Source organism: Muscardinus avellanarius, assembly GCF_963383645.1.
Source record: "Muscardinus avellanarius genome assembly, chromosome: 5".
NCBI classification, from domain to species: Eukaryota; Metazoa; Chordata; class Mammalia; order Rodentia; family Gliridae; genus Muscardinus; species Muscardinus avellanarius.
In genome coordinates this window covers 65,425,810-65,452,190 of record NC_137790.1, presented here as the reverse complement: position 1 = coordinate 65,452,190, position 26,381 = coordinate 65,425,810, and the positions used below count along the sequence as shown (strand labels likewise).

General features: G+C 38.6%; 1 protein-coding gene across 1 annotated transcript in view; it reads right to left on the bottom strand.

Moving 5' to 3' along the window:
* The window catches only part of GAP43 (growth associated protein 43), a gene marked incomplete at both ends in the record, with an annotated part of 107,113 nt that extends 81,087 nt beyond the window's left edge, over positions 1-26,026 (bottom strand). Inside the window, one exon of the mRNA XM_080696045.1 lies at positions 25,997-26,026. Within this exon, the coding sequence (XP_080552171.1) occupies positions 25,997-26,026 (30 nt within the window). The remainder of the gene's footprint in view (positions 1-25,996) is intronic.
* Between the last annotated feature and the right edge of the window lie 355 nt (positions 26,027-26,381).

Genomic DNA, 26,381 nt, shown 5'->3' with positions numbered 1-26,381 from the left:
TTCTCTTCAGAGATGGAGATCTTCTAACTTGGGATACTGCAAATATTTCTGAGGGCTTATGTTTCATTTAGGATACTATAGGCCTTCTCCTCCTTTGGCCACCTGTAACAATTATCCTGATTCTTTGCTATATCATCAAGGCATGTTGCACAAAGTTTGAATGCTATAATCCTGATGTATCACCTTTAGTTTTTATCTTTGATCAAAAGGTTCATTATACCTTTAGTTTTTAAATTTTTTATTGGTGCATTGTAGTCATACAGCTTAATGGAATACAAGATGGTAGAGGCATAAATGCACACATCACCCAATTAGCCTTTATTATATCTCTATTGAATGCAATAAATTGCTGAAAAGAGAAGGAGAGGGAGGAGGAAGAGGAAAAAAAAGAAGGAGGAGGAGGAAAAAGAAAGAATTTTCTAGTACAATAATAGCAATTAGATGTATAAGCAAAACAAACCTGGGAAGTAAGAGCTTTGGAAGTTTCCACTGTGCATATAAACAGTTGACACAAGCAGAACTGCTTGCAAAAAAAAAAAAATCTTTATAGGTCACAAATGTTGGACAGATTGGTGGCCTAGGCCAGACAATCTGTTTATCTAAGGCTGACTTACCCTTGGCACTGAGTTTTTGGATCCTGACAGTGAGAGATTAATGAGAGATGCTTAGATCATGGTTTAAGAATAATCTTATCAAGAGGCATAATACAATATACTTGGTTTTAAGTAGCATATTTAAAATTTTAAGAAGTTAGTGTAAATTTTAATTTTATATCAATTGGAAAACAAAGTTCTGATAAGTGACAACGGGCCATTATCTTAAACCCAAATTAAAAATCTCCAAATCCTTAAAATTCCATAGTTGATATTCTTGTGCATGTGTTTCCATTTTTTTAATCCTGCTAAGACAAATGTGAAAAGCCTCAGAAAATATTTTTCTTGAGATGTCTCTAAGCATTTTTACAAATGTAAATATCATCTTAACACTTTGGGTTTATTCCAAAGGTTGGATTTTTCACACAATTGAAAATAAACTGAGCAGATGAGTCTCTACTTAATAAAAAAAGTACTATAAAATATATTAAAAGGTTTGAGGATATTTTATGGCATTAGTAAACTATTTGCTGAGCTATAAACATCTAAATGTGGTATTTAGTTCCTATCTCTGGATAAGCATGGAGAATATCCAGGTACAGTGAAGTCTGAGTTCAAAACAAAAAGATAAGACTGGTATAGTGGTGTCCACCTGCAATCCCAGAGATCTGGGAATCCAAGACAGGAGAATTGCAGGTTTGAGACTAGCCTGTGTAACTTAGTAAGACCGCGACTCAAAACAAAGTTTTTTGTTTTTTGTTTTTTTTTTTAATGGGCTATGGCTATGAATGTAACTCAGTGGTGGAGATCTTGCCTTATATGTGCAAGGCTCTAGGTTCAATCCCCAGTACTTCAAAAAATAGGGAACCAAAGTAAAAACTAAGAAACAAAACCCCAAAATAGCTCACTAAATTAACTGTTCAATGTTTCTATTCTGATCCTATTTTGATCCCTATATTTGAATTTTTGAGTGTAGAGCAAGCAAAATTTGGTTGGGTCTCATCAGTCTTTCAAATGAAGTGCTATACGATTAAGGTGACCTAACTGAGGGGAATGGGAGAGGAAAAGAGAGAAATTCCCTGACATACATGATGCACATTCACAAACATAACAAAGTCAATCACTAAGTCAAACATGAGAAGTGAGGAAGGGCTAAAGGAGTGATGTGTGCATGTATGTCTCTACCATTTTGTACCCCATTGAGATGAATGACTACAATGCACCAATAGAAAATGAAGTGCTACAGTAAATGAACAGCAACAACACACCAAATGGAGATACTGCATCAAAACCTTAATGCCAACCTAACAAGGATGTCATGAAAGGGGAATTCATGCACTTTGTACAGGGATTGACCATATACAGCTCATATATATATTTGGTGGTACTGGGGCGTTCCTGGAAACCCTTCTACCTCCGGGCTACACTCCCAGACATATATTTTAAATTTGGAAACAGGGTCTCTTAAGCCAGCGAGGCTGGCATCAGACCAGCGCGATCCTCCTGTCTCCTACCTCCCAAGCACGGGGATTACAAGCATGCACCACCACACCCGGCTACAGCTTATATTTTTAATGCACATATTTTATGACAGACATTCAATAAATACTTCCTAAAGAATGAATGACTAATAGACAAGGTGGCTTCTCAATCCCTTCTAACTCAGAGATACAATGAAAGTGATAGGTGATCTATTGTGAAACCAAAAAGAGCCTGTAATCTCAGCATTTGAGGGGCTAACACAGAAGGAACAGGGTTTGTGGGCAGCCTCAGCTACTTAGTGAGACCCTTTGCAACTCAATGAAACCATGTTTCAAAATGAAGAATAAAAAAATTAGGCTGAGTGTGTGGCTTGGAGGTAGAATTCCCCTGGGTTCCATTCCTAGGAAAGAAAGAAAGAAAGAAAGAAAGAAAGAAAGAAAGAAAGAGAGAGAGAGAGAGAGAGAGAGAGAGAGAGAGAGAGAGAGAGAGAGAAAGAAAGAAAGAAAGAAAGAAAGAAAGAAAGAAAGAAAGAAAGAAGAAAGAAAGAAAATATGGAGGGACAACCATGCATATTCTTTAAAGATGTTCTTTTGGGAAAAGATGAAAGATTGAATAGCTTTTGTAGTTTTGCTGCCTCAACCACACTGTTCAGAAATGCTGGATTTCAGAAATATGGAAGAAGCTCACATTAGCAGAGCTGTCTCCTGGCCTCCATCTGGAATAAAGCCTCCAATGGAGATATGGCTTTGGGATTGCCAGTGGTGGGCTTGGGCTCTGATGTAAAATCAGGTTATAACCACAGGACTGGAGAGTCTGACACTGGGCTAGATGCCTTCATGCATTTTATATTCCCATTCCCACAAATCAGAAATTTCTCTTAGAATGTCTTAAAATGTCCTAAAAGGACCATTTTAAAAAAAAAAATCTTCACCCCTAAAGTCATGAATGCTAAGAAATATGCAGAATTTTAGGTGCAACCACAACTGAGTGGAACCACAGCATACTCAGTCACCATCAAGGATTTTTCTTTTTGCTTTTAGACTTAAATCTTTTCTAGAAGATCTTGATAGTTTTATCTGAGAATGTTTTTTGCCATGTCGACTCTTTGAAGATTAACCAGGAATGCAAATAGTACATGGAATGGATGTTCTATCTTATTCAGGGCTTACAATGCCTCCTGGTGTCTGACTTATTGCTACAGGTTTGTTATCCTTCCTCAACCAGTGTTTGAACTCCTCCCACTCTCACCCATTCATCATCCTGATAGTCCTGTCCAAAGACTATCAGGTAAAATACAATAATCAGTCAAAGCCAGATGGTGCCAGTGGTAAAAAGCAAGCATTTCCCTAGGAGTGCCTGTGACAAATAAATAAATAATACAGTTGCATTTGACAATTTAATGAGTATAAATTTGCCACAGCAGGAAAGCCCTCCCCAAATATTTAAACAATTAAATTGTAAAAGGAGAAATAAATAAGCATTTTACAGTGGTAGGCGGGGCAATATTTCTGTTTCATTACTTTTTAGAAACCCTCTGCATCACATATCTTAGGCTGACAACTAAACTGAAATAAGTTTATGTGATACTGCTGGTCAAGATGAAGGGACAGAAATCAAGAAGGAAGATAGAACAGGGAAGGCTGGGAGAGATGGAGCAGATTCATTAGCTTCAGCATAGCTTTAGCTTATTCTTATTATTACATTTGAGCAGAAATGCAAATGCATACATTCAATCATTCGATAAATACTTGTTGAGCCTCTGATATGTGACAGGCACTATACTAGTTCCCAGAAATATAAGTCACTAACGGAGTCATGGAGCCTCATGGAGTTTACACTAGTGGGAACAGATTATGATAAATAAATATCTAGAGTGGACACAGGGGGTAGAGAGAAAAATGAAAGAAAACAAAAGAAGACAGATAGGGACTATAGGTGTGGAGTGCTGCTTTATAAATGGTAGTGAAAATCTACCTGATGAGATTTGACCAGGTGAGATTTAAATAGATCCCTGAGGGGATAAAGGAGCTCATTATAAGGACACATTGCAAACAAAGCATTTCAGGCAAAAGGAAGAGCTAGTGCAAAAGCCCCAACATTATTGCACTAATCCTGGTTAAAAAAATTTTTCAGCACCTTGGGCTTGATTTCTGAGTATGAGTGTGTATCAATGGGACTCTTGAATACAGGCAACAGTACCTGGCTTGGATTAGGATAATATCTGAGTTAATGTTATTGATGGGGAAAAGAGAGATCAGGTTCAAATAACAGGAAGAAACCAAGGAAGGATGGGCCCAGGAAACAGTTCAGGAGAGACCACCAGGAGGTGAGGACATGGGTTCTAAGCCCTGAATGCCACCACCCCTGCGGACTATTTAAAATTGCCTTGCATCTTTGCATCATTTCTTGAAGATTCAAAACAGCTCAGTCAAGGTCTTGAGATGCTCACATTCCAGCTTCCTGGGAGCGTTATGCCTTTCCAGCTATAAGAGGAGGGAGGCTAGAATTTTCATTTCTCCTTTTCTGGCCACATTTGTAAGATATGCTAATCATACCTCTGAGTTCCAGACTACAACAGTGAATGTTTATTAGTCCTAAAGAGTGTTGAGAGTGCAGGATTGTGCAAAGTTTGTCAGTTTCATTAATATTTTACTCCTCATTTAACCAATTGTACATTCACTGAGTTTCAAAATATATATGCACAATATACACACATACACACAGGCATACATACATGTACTACTCAAAATGCAAAAAACTAGTCCTTTAAGAATCTCTACAGAAAACTAGATATGCGATTCATTTAGCATAGTTACGACATTATCATTAACATCACCAATGATTTATAAGTAGTTCCAGCAATAACTAACATTGAATACTTGCCAGATACAGTTTTAAGTATTATATATGTATTCATTTAATCTTTAAAAACCTTTGGGGTTGTGGTATTTAAGGTTGTAGACCTAGGAATGTATTTTCATTTATAAAACCCACCCTCCAAATTTCCAAAGCTGGTTGGATACTTTATCTATATAGGAAATGCTAGTGTATCATTCTCACACTGGGAAATATCATTGAACAACTGGTAGTTTGATACCTGAAGTTAATAAAATTATCCAGAGCATAATCTAGAATAGACTTTTAAGTTGACATACCTAATCTTCTACAGGATATTCTGATCTACTTTAGAGCAGAAACTGCTTCTTTCAACAATATATTTCTATATTTCTGATTTTGAGTATAGCTCATAGCAGATGATTTATAAATGCTTATTGAAGTGAAGTGTGGTGGCACACACTTAGAACCCCAGTCCTTGGGAGACAGAGACAGGAGGATCTGAGGTTTGCTGTCAGCCTCACCAATTTTTTTGAGATTCTGCACATCTTGTTGAGACCCTGCTTCAAAATACAATAGGGTTAGGGCTGTAGCTCAGGGATAGAATGCCTCTGGGTTCAATCCCCAGTACCACACACACAAAAAAATACTTGTTGAAATAATATTTGAAAAGGTATTGACTTCAAAAATTAATCATGATGAAAAAGACTAACATAAAAATAAGAGCAAAAATGAGAAAAATAACATCTAGTGCCTATTTGTAAAACAAACACACAAGCAAACAGACACAAACCCTGCTCATTAATAAACCACACGATTGGTTACTTAAATCTAGAAAACTAAAGATCTGTGTATCTCAAAATTGGGAGCATCATCTTGTTTCACCACTCTCACTTCCAGTTTGGCCCATTCTGAGTTGAATGGCCTTAGTTACAGACCTTCCCAACATGTGCATGATGAAGGATTGGCTATAAATCAGTGTCTCAAACCCCTTTTACCTAGGGTTCATCAGATCTCAGAGGAGAGTAGAGGGGCTGATTAGACCATTTTCTGGATCTTCAAACTCTGCTTTAGCCATAACAGGACCTTTTATCTATTTAATATGTTTTGATTCATCTGAGTTAAAAAGTTTATGTGGCTACAAATCAGTTTTTTAAAAAAGCTGCCTGGTGTGGTGGTACATACCTGTAACCCCAGTCTTGGGAGGCTGAGACAGAAAGAGCGCAGGTTAGAGGCCAATCTCAGCAATATAGTGAGACCCTGCTTCAGAATAAAACATACAATGGTGCTGGGAGTATCTCAGAAGTAGAGTGCCCCCGTATTCCATCCCAAGTAACACAGACACACACACACACACATACACAGGCACGAATCCTAGATAGTCTAAGCTCTTTTTAACTATACTACTCAGTGATAATAATTACCAACATGGATATAAAGAGGATGACAACTTTATCCTTGGGGGATTAAATAAAAAGGTAGCTTTAACAATAGACCCAGTATGTTCAAGCATTGTATAGTGAATGCCTTCTGTAGTCTAAAACAGAGGAAAACTCAAGGATGAACCTTCAGCAGTCTCTAAGGAAACAGGAAAGGATGATACATATAAAGGTATAAATGTTTTATATATGGACACAGATGTATTTTTATATATGTATAATATTTGTGAGACAGAGAGAAGCATACACACACTAACAATACAAAGAAGGGAATTACTAGAGTGGTTACTATACTGAACACAGTAGGCATCAATAGGGAATGGACACATCTAAAATTATTTGATAAAAGAGGTAATCTATCAACAGACACTGAAAACAGAACACGGCTTGGCAAAATGAGGGGGGAAAGGCATGCAGAAAGAATATGTAGGGAGAATACCTAGAAAATTCTGTTATTCTCTTATCTAATCTTTAATCTACCAACATAGGCCTGACCAGTTCACTGTAATCTAAGGGAAACTCCCTTCGTAGTTTCAGAGAATTTGTTTGAAATACGTTTTAATAAAATCAACCCTGATTTTTTTTTATTATTCTTAAAAGATCATGTGATTTGGGGCAACCTAGTATCTATAGTGTCCTGGCTTGTAGTGTCTGTAAGTGTACATCAATTGAAAAGTCCAAAGCCTTGATGAGAACATGGCTTCCCAGTCTATCAAACAGCTTTGTTGAGAAAACAAACTAATAGAAAAGTCTGTGAACACTGGAAGCAAGGGAGTACATGGCTAAATCAGTGAAGTAGAAAATGAATTTGTTCTAGAAATGGCTCCAAGTGGCTTTACCCATGACTAGTGTGTCCTTCAAAATTCCACCATATCCCATAAAATAAACTGCCCAAATGTTGACTACTTGCCTCTCTAATCTACTTTCTCAGCAACCTAAACTACCCATCCCTACCTTCTCCATAATTACCAAAATAAAAAATGTAAAACTGAGAAAAGTGACTCACATTTTTCAACTGAAATCTGCTTCATTTTGCTTTTCCCATGATCATACATTCCCTGCACAGGAAATTATATTCTCTTGATCCTTTCCAAATTTGATTTTGGACTGAACACTATTCCAATGTATAAATGAGATGTTTTTCTAAATTGTATGGCAATTTACATTATCATTTCCTGAAGAAATAAACTTTAAAAAGTGTGTCTTTCCTATTCAGACCAAAAAACATATTTAATCCCTATGTTACTTAGCTTTGATTCAAAGAGGTTTAGGAAAGGATCATAAACAATTCTTTACCCTTTTTGATTCTCATAGGTATTCTTAAAAAGAAATTGAGATATTTCTCCCTCATCAGAATTCCAAGGGTGAGCTTAATTTCCTCTCAGTTTTACTTCTCAGGAATCATATCTTGAGTTAGATGTTGGCAAATCATTGATTTTCTGGCTATTTGTTTTTTTATACCTCTCTAAGAAAATCTAGTAGTACCTTTCTTTCTGTGTATCAGTATGAAGATAGATACAACATCAGACAGAGGGGGTGCCGGTGTAGCATAGGGAGGCCATGACAAGCAACAACAACTGAACATACTTGTGCATAATTTTCTTAACTAGAAATTAAAGAATGAAATGAAAGAGAGAGTGCAGCTCCAACTCATACCATTTTCAGGGAAATGGATGGAACTGGAGGACATTATGCTAAGTGAGATTAGTCAGTCACAAAAAATAAGAAATCAGATGCTTTCCCTAATATGTGAGAGTTAGGGGGAATTGGGTCATAGGAGGAACTCTAGATGAAAAAGAAAATCCTATGGAGGAGCAAACAAGACAACCTAAAGGAGGAGAAAAGAGGGGGGGAGAGGAAAATCTCTAAAACACACAATGTACTTAAACATATCGAAGTCAACCACTAAGCCGAGCAAGGGAGGGAGGGAAGGGGGGAGAATGGGGTGGGAATTGGGTAGGGGTTAAATCAGTGATGTGTGCATGTCTCTACACACAAGTTTTTTACCCCAATATGATGTATGAATATAATGCATCAATAAAAATAAAAAAAAAAAAACAAAGAGGAAACTGCACCAGGATTCCTAGCAGAGTAGTACCAAAAAATAACTGTTTTATTTGTTGTTGTTTTGTTTTGTTTTGTTTTGTTTCCTTGGTGGTACTGGGGTTCCTGGAAACCCCTCTACCTTCGGGATACACACCCAGACCTATTTTATACTTTTATATTTGGAAACAGGTCTCTTAAGCCAGCGTGGCTGGCTTCGAACCTGCGTGATCCCCGTCTCTGCCTGCCTCCCGAGCACGGGGATTATAAGTGTGTGCCACCCCCAGCAAAATAACCATTTTAGACTCGAGAAATAGGCTGGATGCTCAGCATCTGATTTAAGAGGCAAAGTAATTGGCTAAGAAGACAAAGATGAATATTTTAAAGTGACTATTTTTCTTCAGTCCAGGTAGTTAGTAGTGTACAGTGGCAGGTGTGACTATCTTTCTGACCATAATAAGTATCTTTCTATAAAATGGTCGTTCCTATTTACTGAAACAACCAGCTGGCCATACTTGGAGGACATCCAAGCCTGTATGGTCTTAGCTCTGCATGAGATATCTATTAGGTACCCAATTATAGACTGTGCCAGAATTGGGCAGTTTCCATGATTGATCAGTGGAAATTGGATAACCTTTGCCTCTGAGTCCCAATCAAATTTGGCCACTGGACACTAATGTTTTCCTTAAGCTCCATTCTCTCTCTCTCTCTCTCTCTCTCTCTCTCTCTATATATATATATATATATATATATATATATATATATGTGTGTGTGTGTGTGTGTGTGTGTGTGTGTGTGTGTGTGCGCGTGCGCGCCAGATGTGATGGCATACACTTGTAATCTCAGTACTTATGAGGCTGAGAAAGGAAGATCCCAGGTTTGAGATCAGCCTTAGCAGTCTAGAAAGACCTCATCTCAAAACAAAAAATAAAAAGGCTGAGAGCATAACAGAATGTTTCTGGGTTCAATCCCCAGTACCAAAAAAAAAGTGTTAAGTGTGATGTGTCAAGAAGTAACTTGGACACTATTCAGCAGGACAGATCTCTCGAGTAAATAGCCAGAGAAGAAGGAGTCTATGCACAAGGAAGCGATACACATGAAGGTTTTAGAGAGAAAACGTGCTTTATATGTTTTGCAAACTAAATAGGAGGCCAATAGAGTCAGTGACCACAAAAGGTATGGTTACAAGAAGATGTTAGAAAAAAAGGCAATGCCTGGATCACATAAAGATTTATAGGCTTTGGTAATTATGAGTTTAGTTTTGATCTACATGAAATGAAAATCCATCAGAGATTTTTGAATCGGGGAGATACATGATTTGCTAAACACTCTCAAAAAGACCACTCTAGCTTCTGAGGGAAGAATGATTTTTAGGGGTTGAGAGTGGAAAAGAGACGGTGGGGGGGGCTGAAGCTTTAGTTTCTCTGACATGTGATTGGATTAGAATTGGCTGTAAAAGAAGAGTGGTTAGAAGCAGGACATTGTTTTTGAGGTGGGTGAAGCAAAAGGAGTTGTTGAAAAGGTTGAAAAGGAGTTGTTGAAAAGGAGAGTTGAAAAGGTTTTTGATTTATCTTGTTTTTATTCTGATAGAAACTAGGGGGAAAATAGTAGCACCTAATGATAAAAGGAAGATATTGGGTGTTGAGTCAAAGGTTCTATTTCTGAATTAGATGACTGATGAGAAAGGGGGAATGATTTGGGAACAAGAGATCATGACTTACATTTTAGGACATGTTGCGACTGAGCTTCCTGTGGGTCCTTAGAAAAAGATTTCCAATGGATAGTGACATAGTTATAAATAATATTTATATATACACACAGTTATTTCCAGAGGACAGATCTAGAGCCCAGAAAATAGGTTTGGCTGGAGAGCCTGGAGAATGTGAAAACCCACTGGTCCTCATGAGAGTTGTGGCCATGGATTAGAATGTGCACAGAGCTTATGTTAAGTAAGACTATATATGAGAATAAAGACAAAATCTTGGTAACACCAGTTGTTTAGAGATTGATAGGGAAAAAAAGACGTCAAATTTACACTTGGAAGAAGAGCATACAAGCTATAGAAATGGGTGTTACAGAAAGCAAGAAAATAAAGAGATACAAAAGGGAAAAAAAAACTTTCATGACAAATGTCCCACAGAGGTCATGCAAAATAGTTCCATTTATCTTTCTGTAAGTTTACTAAACCTTCTATGTTTCTCATGCAACCCTTTGGAATCTAATACAGAGCTCATCACAGAATAAATATCAATCAGTATTTCAACAAATGTTTCTTGACACAGACACTGAACTGGATACCTTAGCATCAAGGTGTTTGAAAAAAAAAAAAACCACAATTTTGTAGGAATCAGGTACAAATTAATACAAATGATGATTCCGTAAGGCTCTGCTTGATCAATTTCAAGGAAATGGAATTGGAATTGGTAATACATGCTGCAGAAGATGTGGGAGGGGACGAGGTCACAGATGGCTACAGTAGTCAGGAACGACTTCATAAAGGGAAAACTTTGGATTCAGTATTCAGAGGTTGGGTGAGATTGAACTACAAAGGGGGGGGCCTTTTCAAATACTGGGAATGACAATGAACAAAGGTATATGAAAATTAATACTTGAGTTCCATACCAACTATGTCTGGGACAAAATGCCCAAGGAAAAGGTGAATTTCTTTATGGAACATGTTATAAGTTGGAAAACCTTAGAGAGAACTTTGTCCAATACTTTTGTTTTCCATAAAAGGAAAGAACAGCCCATGGGGTCTACATTTGTTTAAATTCACAAACCTAGTTAATGCCACACCAGTGAAAGAGAAGGCAAGAGTACAAGATGGATAGAGGATTCTGAGGAATCCTGAGAAACAACTATGAATAATTAGGTTAAAATGAACTCTGAAATTTGGGGGAAGGGTATTTAATGTAAGATTAACCAGCAGGCAATGTGCCGACGTGATGCTGGACACAGGAAATCTTAGTAATTAGCCATTTTTTTCAGCAGGAGTTTTCACCAGTGACTCTTTTTTTCTCTTCACCAACAATGGTATAGGACTATTATCCATCTAGATGAATTGGGAAAGTGGTAATTCATTACAGACAATTATGGGCACTAGAGACATAGGAATTTTGAGACTTGGTTTACTTCTGGAATGCTTAGTCAGAACTTCATAAATGAAATTTAAAACTCATCATTTATTTCTATGTTAAAAAGTAGACATAGCTGGGCGTGGTAGTGCACACTTGTAATCCCCGCCCTTGGGAGGTGGAGGCAGGAGGATCGAGCAGGTTCGAAGCCAGCCTTGCTGGCTTAAGAGACTCTGTTTCCAAATAAAAATATAAAATAGGTCTGTGAGGGTAGCCCTGAGATAAAAGGGTTTCCAGGAACCCCAGTACCACAAAAAAAGAAAGAAAGAGAGAAAGAAAGAAAGAAAGAAAGAAAGAAAGAAAGAAAGAAAGAAAGAAAGAAAGAAAGAAAGAAAGGAAAGAAAAAAAGGTAGACATCTGGGAAGATGCTGGTAAATGTAAAATATGTTGTCAAGAGTAGAGAACTCAGGTCTATTCTAGGAAGAGGATAATTAGATTAAAATAGCATTTTTCTAAGATGTCAATAAAGTATAAAAGGAAAATAACATTTTTAACATCTGGAAATCTAGAATTACAAGAAAGTTGATTTTTCTACCAGTTTTTCTTTTGTTCTTTACCGATGAATATCTACTATATACCTAAACTGAGTAAAAGTAATAATTTTGTAAGATATGCTTCATAAAATAAACTTCAGTAAGTACATAAAAAATCAGTTTCTAATGACACAACTGAATGTAGAAAAATGGTTGGGGTTTTTAGAAAAACTCTTAGTTACTAAAAGATACGGTCTTGCATTAGATAGTAACTATAACAACAAAATGATATTTCTCTCTTAGCCAGGAATCAATTGTTTCTTTAAACTAAATAAGAAAAAATATCTGAATGTAGCCCTCTGGATGGTTATGTATATTTAAACATGCTAGCAAAAAAAGCACCCAAACTTCTTGGATTACTTTCTGAATCCTATTTCTCTTGGGCGTACTGTATATTTCCAGATGATGTTGAGAAATGAATCCTGAGCCTTTTGTGGTCATTCGTGTTCCCGTGATAGTTTTTACTAGAATGTTATGGCCCAATTCCAAACTGAGTGGTTTTATTCTGTAACTGTAGTCTCTTCCATCCTTTTCAAATATAGAAATTCTTAATTTCTACCTAAGAGGTGGAAAGTCTGAAAGTAAAAATGAAAGAAAGAAGAAAGAATGTGCAAAGCCTAAGTCTTTATTTATGGTACATTTACTTATTTATTTATTTTCGTAGGGTCTATATCCCATTTTATTGTTTTATTTTTGAAGCAGGGTCTTATCAAGTTGTGGGGGGCCTCACTTAGTTGCTAAATCTGGCTTCAAACCTACAATCCTCTTGTCTCAGCTTCTCAAGTACTGGGATTACAGACTAGTTTCATCATGCCCAGCCTTGTACTTATTTTTCCAATATAACTCTCCAGTAAACTGTCCATCAGTGTGAAAGCATAAATATGGTTGGGTTTTCAAAAAGCCACCACCTTGTGTCATTCAATCAAAGGCCCTAGGAACACTAAATTAAAACTAATATAGTCAGGCGTGGTGGCGCACGCTTGTAATCCCCGCGCTTGGGAGGCTGAGACAGGAGGATCGCATGGGTTCAAAGCCAGCCTCAGCTACTTAGTGAGGCTCTCGGCAACTTAGTGAGACCCCACTTCCAAATAAAATAGAAAATAGGTCTGGGAGTGTAGCCTCTGGGTTCCATCCCCAGCAACACACACACACACACACACACACACACACACACACACACACAAATACAAAAAACTTATTCAAATGACTACATAATACCAACCTTAGTTCCTCGGAGTACATTTTCCAGATTATAGAGAAAACAATCCCTTTCTATTTATTTAGGGTTACACAAATTCTTTCAAGCTAAAAAAAAAAATACTACAAATGGGGCTTCTTAGAGAAAAAAAAAACGATGATTGAATAAATCAAACATCCAATTCTGATTTTACTAAAGAAAAAGTGGGTAACTTCTAGGTGAAATAATGGAATCCCACCCCGCCCTTTTGTGGTACTGAGGATGGAACTGAGGGGCATTCTACTTCCAAGCTACATCTCAGCCCTAATTTTTATTCTTTATTTTGAAACAAGGTCTCACTAAATTGCAGAAGGCCTCATTGAATAAGTAGTTGAGGCTGATCGCGAATCTGTGATCCTCCTGTCTTAGCCTCCCAAATCCTAGGATTACAAGTGTGTGCCACCACCTTGGCTTCTCCTATTTGTTTTTTTAAATCTCAGAAATGTTTAAAAATATTGATCCAAGAAGACTTGGATTTTGTGGGGAGTGAACTCTCCAAATGTCAAGATGATATGAAAGGGAGTTTACAAATGGATCAGTATTCCTTCCCATCTCTCAAATAAAATATGACTTTTTCATTGACTTAAAGGGAGGACTTTGAAATGCACTCTACATCCAAAATATACTCAATGTCCATTCTTCATCCGCCATTAGAACCCGGTAAGTACCTAGATAACCAAAGTGAGCTGCACTAACACTCTTGCCAATAAATCTAACTGCAAGTTAACTATGCAGAAACTGGGAACTTTTTTTTTTTTTTTTTTTTTTTTTGCTACTGGGGATGAAACCCAGGGGCATTTTACCTCCAAGCTACACTCCAACCCTATTTTTTATTCTTATTTTGAAACAGGGTCTCAGAGATGCAAAGGACCTCACTAAGTAGCTGAGGCTGTCCTTGAACCTTGAACCTTGATCCTCCTGTCTCTGTCTCCCAAATGCTGGGATTACAAGGGTGCTCCACCACACCCAGCTGAAACTGGGAACTTTTGAAAGGTAAATAAATTCCTTTCTTCCTTCCTTTCTGTAAAAAAAAAGAAAAAGAAAATAAAGAAATGAAAGATTTGAGTAGAAGTATAGAATACATCCTTTATTTTTTAATTTATTTATTTTTGGTGGTGATGGGGTTCCTGGAAACTCTTTTGCTTCCAGGCTACACTCCAAGACCTATTGTATTTTATTTTTTTATTTGGAAACAGGGTCTCTTAAGCCAGTGCTGCTGGCTTCGAACCTGTGCCATCCTCCTGTTTCTGCCTCCCAAGCGCGGGGATTACAAACATGCGCTACCACATCAGGCAGAATGCATCCTTTAGAAGGAGTTTTTTTTTTTTTTTAAGATCTAGTTTGGCCTTTAAAAGGAGCTTTTAATTCTCAGTTTATACTCAAAGTCCGTAAATTTGTTTCTGAACAAAGACAAAGAATTAGCAGAGGACATGCATTCTAATAGCTTCTAGTCCAGCCTAGTTCCTAAAATAGTTATGCTAACTAAGAAATTCTAAAGCCTCCTTAAAAAGCCGCCAATTTCTGAGTTTGCTTCATCTTTGAAGATTATTCCATTTTTTTTTTGCCTCATCTAGCCCTTTTATGTAGTTATTAATGGGGAGATATTAGGGTTTTCCAATATTCATTTAAAAACATTTAAAATCATTATTGCAACTGAGATTAGAAATAATGTATTTAAGGCTAATTACCAACATTCTACATTTAGAACAAACTAGTGCATCTAGTGCATATGGAGAGGACAGCTCAATATTTTAGAAAGTGCCAATTTGCTAAAAATAGATAAATATGGTGATGATTGCTGGAATTAATTCAAGAACTTGCAAAATGAGATGACTAATGTCAAGGAGTAGCATTTCTCTGATATAAATTGAGAGGAACTGTTTTACACCCATTATTGCCCAATTATTTTGCAAAAACTGATCTGACAAATTAAAAAAAAAGAGAAGTTAGAAAAAAGATATAGCATGTCAAATTAATAAGAATAAATGACACCTAGAATTCTTCTTACACAGGTGATACCTGGAAGACAGTGAAAATCTACTATCTGCCATCTCTAGGTACAGAGTTGGGCCCTAACCTTTTCTTTTCAGTTATATATGCTCAATTATCTGTGTGATTACTGTTTCCTTTTTGAATCCTACCAATATTAAGAATACATAATGCAGCTAAATTGAAAGCAGCCAAGTAATCCATCACATTTCTGAGTAGCTATAAGATGTATAGGAATATACATATTATATATGTATATAATATGATACTCTTTCTTAGGCCTTTTGTTCTTTCATAGATTTATAGGTATGGGCTACCAGAAACTTTGCCACCTGTCTTCCTTCCAGTCAGAGAGGATTGGCCCAACAGAAGTAGATAACCCAAGCAGAGCCAATTAAATTCACCTCCCCTTCTCATTTCAAATTTTGAATAGAAACTTAGTAAGGCCCTCCACAACTTAGTGAGACCCTGATTCAAAATAAAAAAGTAAAATGGAACTGAGGAGTAACTCAGAGGTAGAATGCCTCTGGGTTCAATCCCCAGTAAAACACGCGTGTGCGCTCACACACACACCACACACATACACTCACACACACATGCACGCACAAACACACACACACACTAAATCAAAAAACACAGAAAGTAGTATTGTTAGTTACTAAGTCTTTTAAATGCAAGGCCCCAGAATGAAAGTTTATGAATTCCTGTTACAGAGATTCCTAGATTACCTTGATTCCTATAGATTTGGCTGTTCTATTTCTTAGTTTTATATGATCTCTAGTCTCCTGATTTCTTTTTTCTTTTTTCTTTCTTTTTTTTTTTTTTTGTGGTACTGGGGTTCCTGGAAGCCCTTCTACATCTGGCCTACACTCCCAGAGCTATTTTTAAATATTTTTTTAAATTTGGAAACATTGTCTCTCAAGCCAGTGCTTCTGGCTTCAAACATGTGCGACCCTCCTGTCTCCGCCTCCCAAACTCAGGGATTACAAGCGTGTGCCACCAAGCCCAGCTCCTGATTTCAACTGATTACTTTTATAGACACTTAAAGTCAGTTTCTGTTACTTGTGCTGAATCAAAGGCTATATAAACAAAAAAAGTGTGTATACAGAGAGATAAAGATAGTGTGTGAGAAATGGCTCAAGTGGAGAATTAAAGGTGGCATTGACTGTAACTACTACAACTACTAGTTAAATAAATTATTTCCCTCTGAACACCAACTTATTCCCAAATTTCTAATTAGTAGGCAATCTATATGAGCCCTCTCCATAAAAATATTTTTGCAAAATGTGTTTGATACTCATTTTTATGTTAGGCATTTGGCTTGCAGGTTAAATAAAATCTCTTATCCCAATATGATCTAATTATTGTACTTTAAATTATTTTCAAATATTATCCATGTATTTAAAACTCAGCTTCTAGCTGGGTGTTGGCGCACACTTGTCATTCCAGTATTTGGGAGGCTGAAACTGGAGGATTGTGGTTTGAGGACAGCCTCAGCAACTTAGTGAGACCCTGTCTCAAAATAAAGAATAAAAAAGAGGGCAGGGGGTATAGCTCAAGGGTCAAATGCCCCTGAGTTCCATCCTCAGACCCACAAAACAAAACAAATCAAAACAAAAACTCAGCTTCTTGGGATTGGAGAATTCCATTGTTTGTATGAGAATTTAATAACTTTCGTTGTACTAAAATGGTAATACATTTCCATTTTAACCTGGATCGCAGGAGAAATAAAATATCCTTTGTGGAAATTCTGAGAGCTTAGAAGATTACTAATGGCACTTAGAGTTGAATTTATAAGATTCAAGATTGTCTCCTTTTCTGATCAAGGCTTATTTCTGATGCACTGAAGAACCCTGAATTTATTATAGAAAAGATGCTCAGTAGGTCCTAGCCAGGCTGCATCTCCATTTTCAGCCTCCCAACCATCTCTACTTTTCCTCTCCACTCTTCTGCCTGACTGGGCCCTCATGTGATGGATGTGAGCACAGCATGCCTGGTAATCTTAGTGCCCAGAACCCAGTTTGGAAGTGAAGTGGGGGTGGGGATGGGGACAACAGCAGACTTAGCAAATGGTGAAGAGAGGGGATGAGGATATGAGGAAAAGAACAAAACAGCAAAAGATAAATTGGAAAAAAGTGGATATTTATAATGCTCATGAAAGTTGGGGCTCATGACCATTTGAATATTTGCTTATCTAAATTCTGCCACAGATAGTTATCCAAGGAAATGATAAAGGTACAGTATGCTCCCATCCATCAGCATGGTTAATATTTACTTTGTGCAGAATGGAAAAGGTGAGGCGGAGGCAGAGGATGTATGTTTTCTCTAGAGAGAGCAAAGGTACTTCTTGTTTAAATAGGCTATGAATAGTTTAGAGAACAAAATGTGAAATTATTAATAACATATATTGGAAAAGCACATAGTTTGTAAAACACCTTTATTTTTATCACTTTATTTGAGCTTTACACCAACCTAGTTAAAAATTAAAGGTAATTGGAGTTTGTAAGATTTTTGTGTTCATTCCACAGATGAATAAACTGAGGCTCGGAAAGATTAAGTTACTTACCCAATCTCACACGACAAGCAATGAGCAGAACCAGGTCTAGAACGCAAGGGAAGGGTTTATTCCACTACAAAGACATGAAACAGGACATTAAACAAACAACATCTAAGAAAATAAAATCCAAAAATAATTAAGGATGGGAAAACTAGAAGGTCTTGCTCCTACACTAAACCCAAAATGGCAGCTGACTGAAGAAGGAATTCTAACTTCATCCACAGCCACCTTATGTGAAGGATAAATTGAGTTGAATATGTATCCATACAAAGCCTGTATCAATAGGTACACAGGAATGGCTTTCTGTCCCAGAACATCTCCTTATTATTATTAATTAGTATTATTATTACCCACCATGATGGCTCCTCACTTCCAATATTTATTCCCACAAACAAGTAATGATTGAGAGTCTACTATATGATAGACATAAAATACCTGTTTTGCCTAAAATATTTATTTTGAAAGTTGGTCTGGACACATTTTCTCATTGCCTCACCTACTAAACACTAACATGAACTGATGTAACTTAATCAGAAATTTTCTTTTGGAGGAAATAGAAAAGGAAAAGAAAACTCAATGCCAAAGAAATTGGGAGCACTGAGCAAGATATAGAATAAAGAATACAGTGGTTGAGGAATGCTATCCAACTATAACAGTTGAGCATAAACTTCACCCACAAATCATTTTGTCTTACTGCTCTTCTCAAAACAGGCCACTTTAGTCAGAGAAAATATATTATTTAATGTCTGGTGAGAGTATTTTTCATGGAAAGCTTCAGTTGCAACTTGTCCCATACCCAGCACAGTAGGCCTACCTCAGAAGCCAGTTCTATTCAGTCTTTTCAAACCAAAGGACACAATTGATCTAATTCTCACTCAACACACATTTGAGAGACCACTGACCATTCACCCTGGCTTGAACTCAATGAGAGATCTCTACTTGTGAATATTATTATGTAGGAAAGAAAGACGCCCAAATGAAAATAAAATTAATTCCTGAACATACTCTCTTAAGCACTGGCTAAGACTGTATGAGTGTTTTAAAGATTGTGTGACCAGTAAATAAATCAACTAAGAGTATCAAGAGATTGATTCAGGGCCATTTGTAATAACTGTATAACAGCATGGAGCACAAGTCCTTGGAGGGGCACACAAAGATCCAAGGGTGTGGTAGCTATGTGTCTGATGTGGGACTCTGTTAACCTCAGAGGTTGGGGCTGGCACACTGGTTAGTGTAGGTGAAGGACATAGAAAGGTAGTTTGGAGAAATACAGTCTATCAATGGACTCACTAAAAACTGATAGGTGGCTATCTATAAGCCAATAATAAGAATAATGATGACCAGGCATGGTGGAGCACACCTGTAATCCCAATACTATACTTGGGAGGCTGAGAAAGGAGGATTACAGGGTCTTGGATAGCCTCAGTAGTGATATTTCTAGCAATCTAGTGAGACCCCTATTTCAAAATAAAAAATAAAAAGGTGCACGCTTGTAATCCCAGTACTTGGGAAGCTGAGAGAGGACTGTAGGTTCACGGCCAGTCTCAGCAATTTAGAAAGGTCCTCCACAACTTAATGAGGGCCTGGTACCAAAAAAAAAAAAAAAAAAAAAAAAAATAGGGCCAAGGATGTAGCTCAGAGGTAGAATACCTCTGGGTTCAATCCCCTGTACCAAAAATAAAATAAAATAATGCCACAATTTGTGGAAAGACTGTAAAATTGGTCCAATGTTCATTTAACAAACAGATTATTCATAGTCAAAAATTATGGTAGGTACAAGGGCTAGACAAATAATTAGGATTTTTTTTTTTTTTTTACATAGCTTGCAGTGCAGATCCCTGAAGAAATGCATGCTGTATAGCACAATACGTGGCAGTGGACAGCATAATAGATGCACAGGCACAAACAATGTAGAAAAGAACTTCCTTAGCAAAGTAAGAGTGTATTCAAATAGCCAGCTCTTGCAGGAGATGGAAACTTTCCAGGCTGAGAGGGAAGTGTAATTTGAGCAAAGTCACCAAGAAATAAAATGCTGATGTGGTGTCAGACGTGTGAAGAAGGTGTTTGAGGATAACTTGGAAAGGTGGGCAGGACTAGATCATGTCATCCATGCTGAAGAGTTTGAATTTTAGCTTAGAGTTACAGGGAACCATTGTCAGATGTCAATGAGGAAAATAAGATGACGAGAAAAAAAGATAACTCCAGTGTTATTTTTAAGGAGAATGGGAAGAGGGAAATGTGCAGACAAGAGTCCATGTGGGCAGGCCTTGCATTTGTCCAGAGGACAGAGAATGAAAAGTCAGAATGAGGTTATTTTCAACAGGTAGGGTTGAAAAACAGAGGATATATTCAATTATTTTAAAACCGGAATCAAAAGATTTAGTAACTAAATCTTAGTAACCAAAGATTTAGATGTGGGAATCAAAATACATTCAGGATTTCTCCCAGATTCCTAGAGCTTTGAAACTGGATGTAGAGTGTTACAGCAATAAAGGTAGTAAGGAAGATCAAGAATGGTACAAAACAGAGGAGAACAAGTTTAGTTTTGTACATGATGAATCTGAGTATCTTTCAAATGCACCAAGATAGCTATGGGTTGGGAGCCCCAGACAGATGTCTGGTATGTGAATTGGAAATCACACAGGGATTAAAGCTCTGGGCAGGATAAAATCATCCAGGATTTGTGAGGGGGGTGACAGGAGAAATGAATGATTATGAACCAGGAGATCATTGATGTGTTGTGAGGAAGACAGAGAAAAGAGTCAACAAGTGGGCAAAGGAGAATGAGCAGGTCCTTTCTGAGGAAGAAGGATGAGAACTGTAACGGGAGCCCAGTGAGGAGAGTTTGAGGAAGAGGAACAAAGAAGCAGCACAACATGCCAAAGACTGAGGGGATGTTGGATGTGATCTACTTTTCAGAACATGCTTCAGCGGAATGTTCAGTGGGAACAGATGCCTCATTTAAGTAGGTGGGAAAGTTAATGAAAGTGATGGAGAGAGTGTGGAGGACTTCTAGGAACTTTGTTTTAAAAGGAGGATAAACTGGGTGTGGTGGGCACACCTGTAAACCCAGTGCTTGGGAGCCAGAGATAGGAGGATCACAGGTTCCAGACCAGCCTTAGCAACTTAACAAGTCTCTGGGCTACCTAGCAAGACTCTGTGTCAAAACAAAACAAAAAAAAATAATAATTTTAAAAAAAGGAGGTAGCCGGGCGTGGTGGCGCACGCTTGTAATCCCAGCATTTGGGAGGCTGAGACCGGAGGATCGCGGTTCGTGGACAGCCTCAGCTACTTAGTGAGGCCCTCTACAACTCTACAACTCAGTGAGATCCGGTTTCAAAATAAAAAGAATAAAAAATAGGGCAGGAGGTGTAGCTCGGGAGGTCGAATCCCCTTGGGTTCCACCCCCAGACCCGCAAAAAAAAAAAAAAAAAAAGGAGGTAGAATGTCTCTGGGTTAAATCCTCAGTATCACAAAAAATAATAAAAATAAATAAAGAAAAAGATGGTGAAACAGAGTGCTGCAGAGATGGGAGGTAGAGGAAGAAGAAGGTCTATTAAGATAAAAGAGACAAGAGCACATTTTTAAGTAAAGGAGAGAGGAGTTAATAAAGCACAGGATGGGAAAATCTCCAGAGAGATGAGTGCAGGAGGGAGCAAGGTTCTGGAGAAAACACCAGGAAAGGAGCAAGAGTCCTGGAGGAGCCACTCTCTAACAGGAAAAGGCAGGCAGAGGAGGCACGTGGCCATTGTAAAAATGTGATTTTTGTCAAGCCTCATGGTGCAAAACTTGGAGACAGATTTCTTAAAACTGATCTTGGGTTCCACATTAGTTAGGTTTAATCCCTACAAAAATCCTTGAAGGTAAGTGGGGTGTGTTTGAGAGGGAAGGTGTTTGTTTGTTGGTTGGTTGGTTTTGTTTTATTTGTTTGTCTTTCATTTCCCATTTGACAGGAGACTGAAGCCAAAGATGATGTGATTCATTCAAGATCCCAGAATCAGTGAGTGGCACCAACTAAGGACTCCCAGCTTAGGGCTCTTCTCAGTGCTTCGGAGAATATTATGAAGATTTACGTACAATGGTGCAGAGACAGCCTGACCATGTTTTAAAAATTCAAAAAGGAGAACTCTTGTGTGGAATCAACTCCTTTGGCTTGCAACAGATACCACTCCAGAGCTTGAATGCCTCTATTCTAACTCTTAGGGAAGCCAAACAGTTAAATGCTATACAATATCTTGAGATGAATTGGCCATATGCACTCTTTGAACTATTAATAGAAAATGATTTTAGACCTGTCTCACTTTATCAATATGAACAAGGGGGACCTTGAGTTAATGTACATGCTCTATTCTTGTCTGAAGACCCACACCCCACCCATGTGGGGCCAGGTTCAATTCTGCAGTGTATGGATTAATTCAGCCCCAGGCAGATCAGAGACAATTTCACTCTGATGGAGGCAGAGGAGACCCTGGCCTTCTCTCTCTCTTGGTGAGCAGGAGCTCTGCCCTTTAGCAGAAAACATCAAAGGGGGTTTCTGTAGTTTTGCCAGCTCAGCAAGAAAGAAAATTAACCCTGTGTTTTCTTATTCCAGGAGCCTCTGCAAGGGCTGGGTTGGGTAGCCTGAGGATGAAAAGAGTTTCAGAGACTCTCAGCAGGAGACCAGGGCTCATTGTATATGAACCCTGGTATTGCTTAGGAAGAATTGCAGTCATTAGAAATGAACCCATTTCTAAATTCCTCATGAATTTTCTAAGGTTCTCTGTAAGTTCAGATAATTTGGCAGGGGAAAAAAATATCCTTTAAATCATTTCTTCTGTTTAAATTTGGAAACATGTGGTAGAAACCACTATTTTAAAAAAGAACCGCTTCAATTATATTAAGTACAATGTCTCCATTTAATTAACTCACTACTCCCTGGATGGCACTGGGTGTGGCTCAGAGAGACTTAGGAGGAATCCCATTCATCACTAGGAAATGGCCTGCACTAGGAGGCGGCTGCCTGAGTCCCTGCACACCTTCCTGCTGCTGCCAGAGGAAGTGCAGCATAGCTGGAAATCTGAACCACAGATGAGCCCTCGGAGATAAGAATTATTTGTTGTATGGAGAAAAAGGCAGATGTCAGCAGGGTTAGGGGCTGGGAGGATAGAGAGGCTACTTGCCTGCAGTGAATTCTTTACACTTCAATTACAAACTAAAGTCACAATGTTTAAACAAAGGAATCATTTCCCGGTTTCCTGGCATGGTAACATATTTTACACCTTGCAAATTTTTAATCATCTGGAATACGTGTGCTAATTGAGCTATTTAAAGTCAGCCCCAAGACATTTGAAAATCATAAACCAATAAACCTCAAGGGTTTTTATTTTATTTTATTTCTTCTTTGTCCCACTCCTTTACCATCTTCTCATCTCCATCTCACTCATTCTCTTCTTCCTGCTATAATAATTAGGAGTGGTAACTAATTGCCAAGACAGATCATTATGTGATCGTCTCTCCCACTGGCAATGTATTACAACTTGGAAATCCAAGCTTGCTTCTTTATGCTGCTCAAGTGGAAGAGGAAGGAAGTGCAGCCCTCCAGCCCCTCCCATGCTGCTGCTGGATTTTATGGGTGTGGCAGAGTTGAGACCTTTGCAGGTTTGCACCCTTGTTTTATTCCCTGTTAAGGACCAAGATGACAAATAGATGCCCGAGGAGGATGGACACCACTGGATTCTGCCACGAATGATCGTCTTACCCACAAGCAGGAAACCTGTGTGATAATTAAGTATTCACACTATATATATGCCAGTCGATGTAGCGTGAGCCCACACCCTAAATACACCATTTCCTTCTGTCTGATTTAATGGTATCTTAAATACTGCCCGATGTGAACGTAACAGTGTTATACAGAAAATGTGAACATTTGGCACATAAGTACACATTTATAAAATCTGTGCACCCTAAGGAACACTTCCATACATTTTTTTTCCTTTTGCATATGAGTGATGCTGAAACATGGGAAGGTGGTGGAAGCCATGCGGAGCACATGCGTGACAGTTGCATATCAAATATGTGGAAGCTATACACATTCATATGCAATTTTCTGCAAGTCCCTACACACACAATTTCATCTTCATCACTTTGCACATCAGAAAAAAAAAAAAATGCTTGAGGCTCCTGGTGAAGGCAGCTGCCCTCCTTTTGGGAAGGGAATCCCTTTAGCCCAATTCCCTGTCTAAAAATCATGCTTATATTCCTTTATCAAAAAAGACATGTGTATACTTGAATATGTATAGAAAAAGGTGGGAACAAGTTGTAAAACAGCACATTTTTCTTTCTAGAATTAGAGCTTTTTTTTTTTTTAATGAATAGCATTGGCTTCCTTAGGGCTCCGCCTTCCTAAATTTTATTTCCCCACCTCACTAGTGGGGTAACCTTAGAACCTTCCTTTGACAGTGTGCTTAACCCAGACACCTGTTTCTATTATATTTATATATTAAAAGGAAGGAAGACAAGGAAGAGAGGAAACGTCCTAGTTTTAAAAATAATCTAATAGAAGCATCAGTTTCTGGAAGCAAAGCGTGGTTTAGGTAAATGCTGCCAATAGCCCCCACCACTAACTGACTTTTCTTCAAACATCCCCACACAACCAAGGATGTCTGCTGCTTCGTTCATTCATTCGTTCACTCATTCATTCTTGCCTTGCCTCCCCACCCACTGCTCTGACATTCAGCTTCTCTCTTCCTTCTCCCTCATCCCCACCCTCCTTCCAGGGCGCTGGCTAATGCAAAGCTGGCAGGCTGTTTCGATTCAGGGAGTGTATTACAAATTGTCCAATTTCCAATACCTGCACAGGAATAACACCCAAATCCCATCTCTTGCACCCCAGCCCTAAAGCAATCCATCTGCAAAGGACTTCTTTGACCAGGACTGCATCCCACCATCCAATTATGGGCACTCAGGTGTGAGTGCACGTGTGTGTGCGCACACGCGCACACACACCCGCACCCACACCCCACACCCACTTTTTTCTCCTTCACCTTCACCCAAATTATTCAAATGTGTTCTAACAAATGTTTGGAAAGCTCCTTTTGGAGAATGTCAGGGCACAGTGGCTTACTGAAAAATATGGAACTCGTCATTCCTCCCCCCACCCCCAAACAAGTTTCTAAAATGTCTTTCAAGAAATAAGTGAGCAATTTGAAATGGAAAAAAAAAAAAAAGCTAGGCAGTGGGGGAGGGAAGGAAGGGATTCAGATTCCTGCTAATCTTGGATGTGCCCCTCTTCCTGATGAAAATGAGTCACCATGCTTATCATCTAGGGTGTTAACATGTCTCTGGTCACTGATAATTCAAGGAAAGAAGCAAGGGAGGTGTGTGTGTGTGGGGGGGAGAGACCTGGTTTCCAACAGGTAATACCGGCTCATCTCTCCCATCCCAGCGGAGCTCAAAGCTCCCAGGGGCGTGGTCCACCCTCTTTGACCAGATGGTGCACAATCGACTGCTGATCTTAGAAAGGGGATTTTCCCCTTCTACACAGCCAATTTCGTCCCCAGCCCCACCTGTCTTTAGCTTCTCTTTTTGAAAAATCCCAAATCACAGTTTCATTCATTCATTGAAAGACAAATAAATGAAACCTTCACATGTTTTTCCATAAATACCTGAGTCCCTTTGGAGCTCAAGCATGTAAGATATAAGGCATCTTCCGCAGCCCATACGAGAAAATTGTACAACAGAACAGAAAATACCCAACCAGGAATATCATTCCCTCCACCCTGGTTTTTACAAATAAAATAAAGGATCGCCTCCCTATCTTGTAGGTAGAGCCCACATCTTCCCCACACCCCTTTCTATATCCACACCCTCAATACCAGAGACCTGAAATGCCGAGTGTTTACTAATAGGTAAAAAAGCAATCACATTTTTAGCCAAACGGGCATATTTTTCCTACACTCTTCCTAATTAGTAGCAGCATTCCAAAACGAGAGCACGAAAGGCAGAAAAGAATAAAACGCTGCGAAGCAACTATCAGTTACCATATGCTAAGAAAACGCGAAAGAGCACCACGCCAGAGCAGAAGCAGTTAAAATATTTTTTTTCCCCTGTCTGCACAAGGAAATACTGTAGTCTGGTAATTTCACAAGAGCAAGAAGTAAAAATCTTGAGCTCTACCTGTTTGGTTCTTCTCATACAGCACAGCATGGTTGTATCGTCCCTTGCCTTCTTCCTGCCTTCTCTCCTAGCCTCCTCTCTCTTTCTTATTCCCCCCCTCTCCACCTCTTTTCTGCTCGCTAGCTCACTCGCTCTCTCGCGCTAGCGCGCTCCCTCCCTCTGCGCTCTCTCTCTCTCTCTCTCTCTCTCTCTCTCTCTCTCTCTCTTCTCTCTCCCTCCCTCCCACACCAGGGCAGTTAGCAGCAAACTGTAAGGTCCACAGCTATTGCTTATAGCACATTCTCTCTCTCTCTCTCTCTCTCTCTCTCTCTCTCTCTCTCTCTCTCTCTCTCCCTCCCTCCCTCCCTCCCTCCCTCTCTCCCTCCCTCTTTCTCTCCCTTCCTCC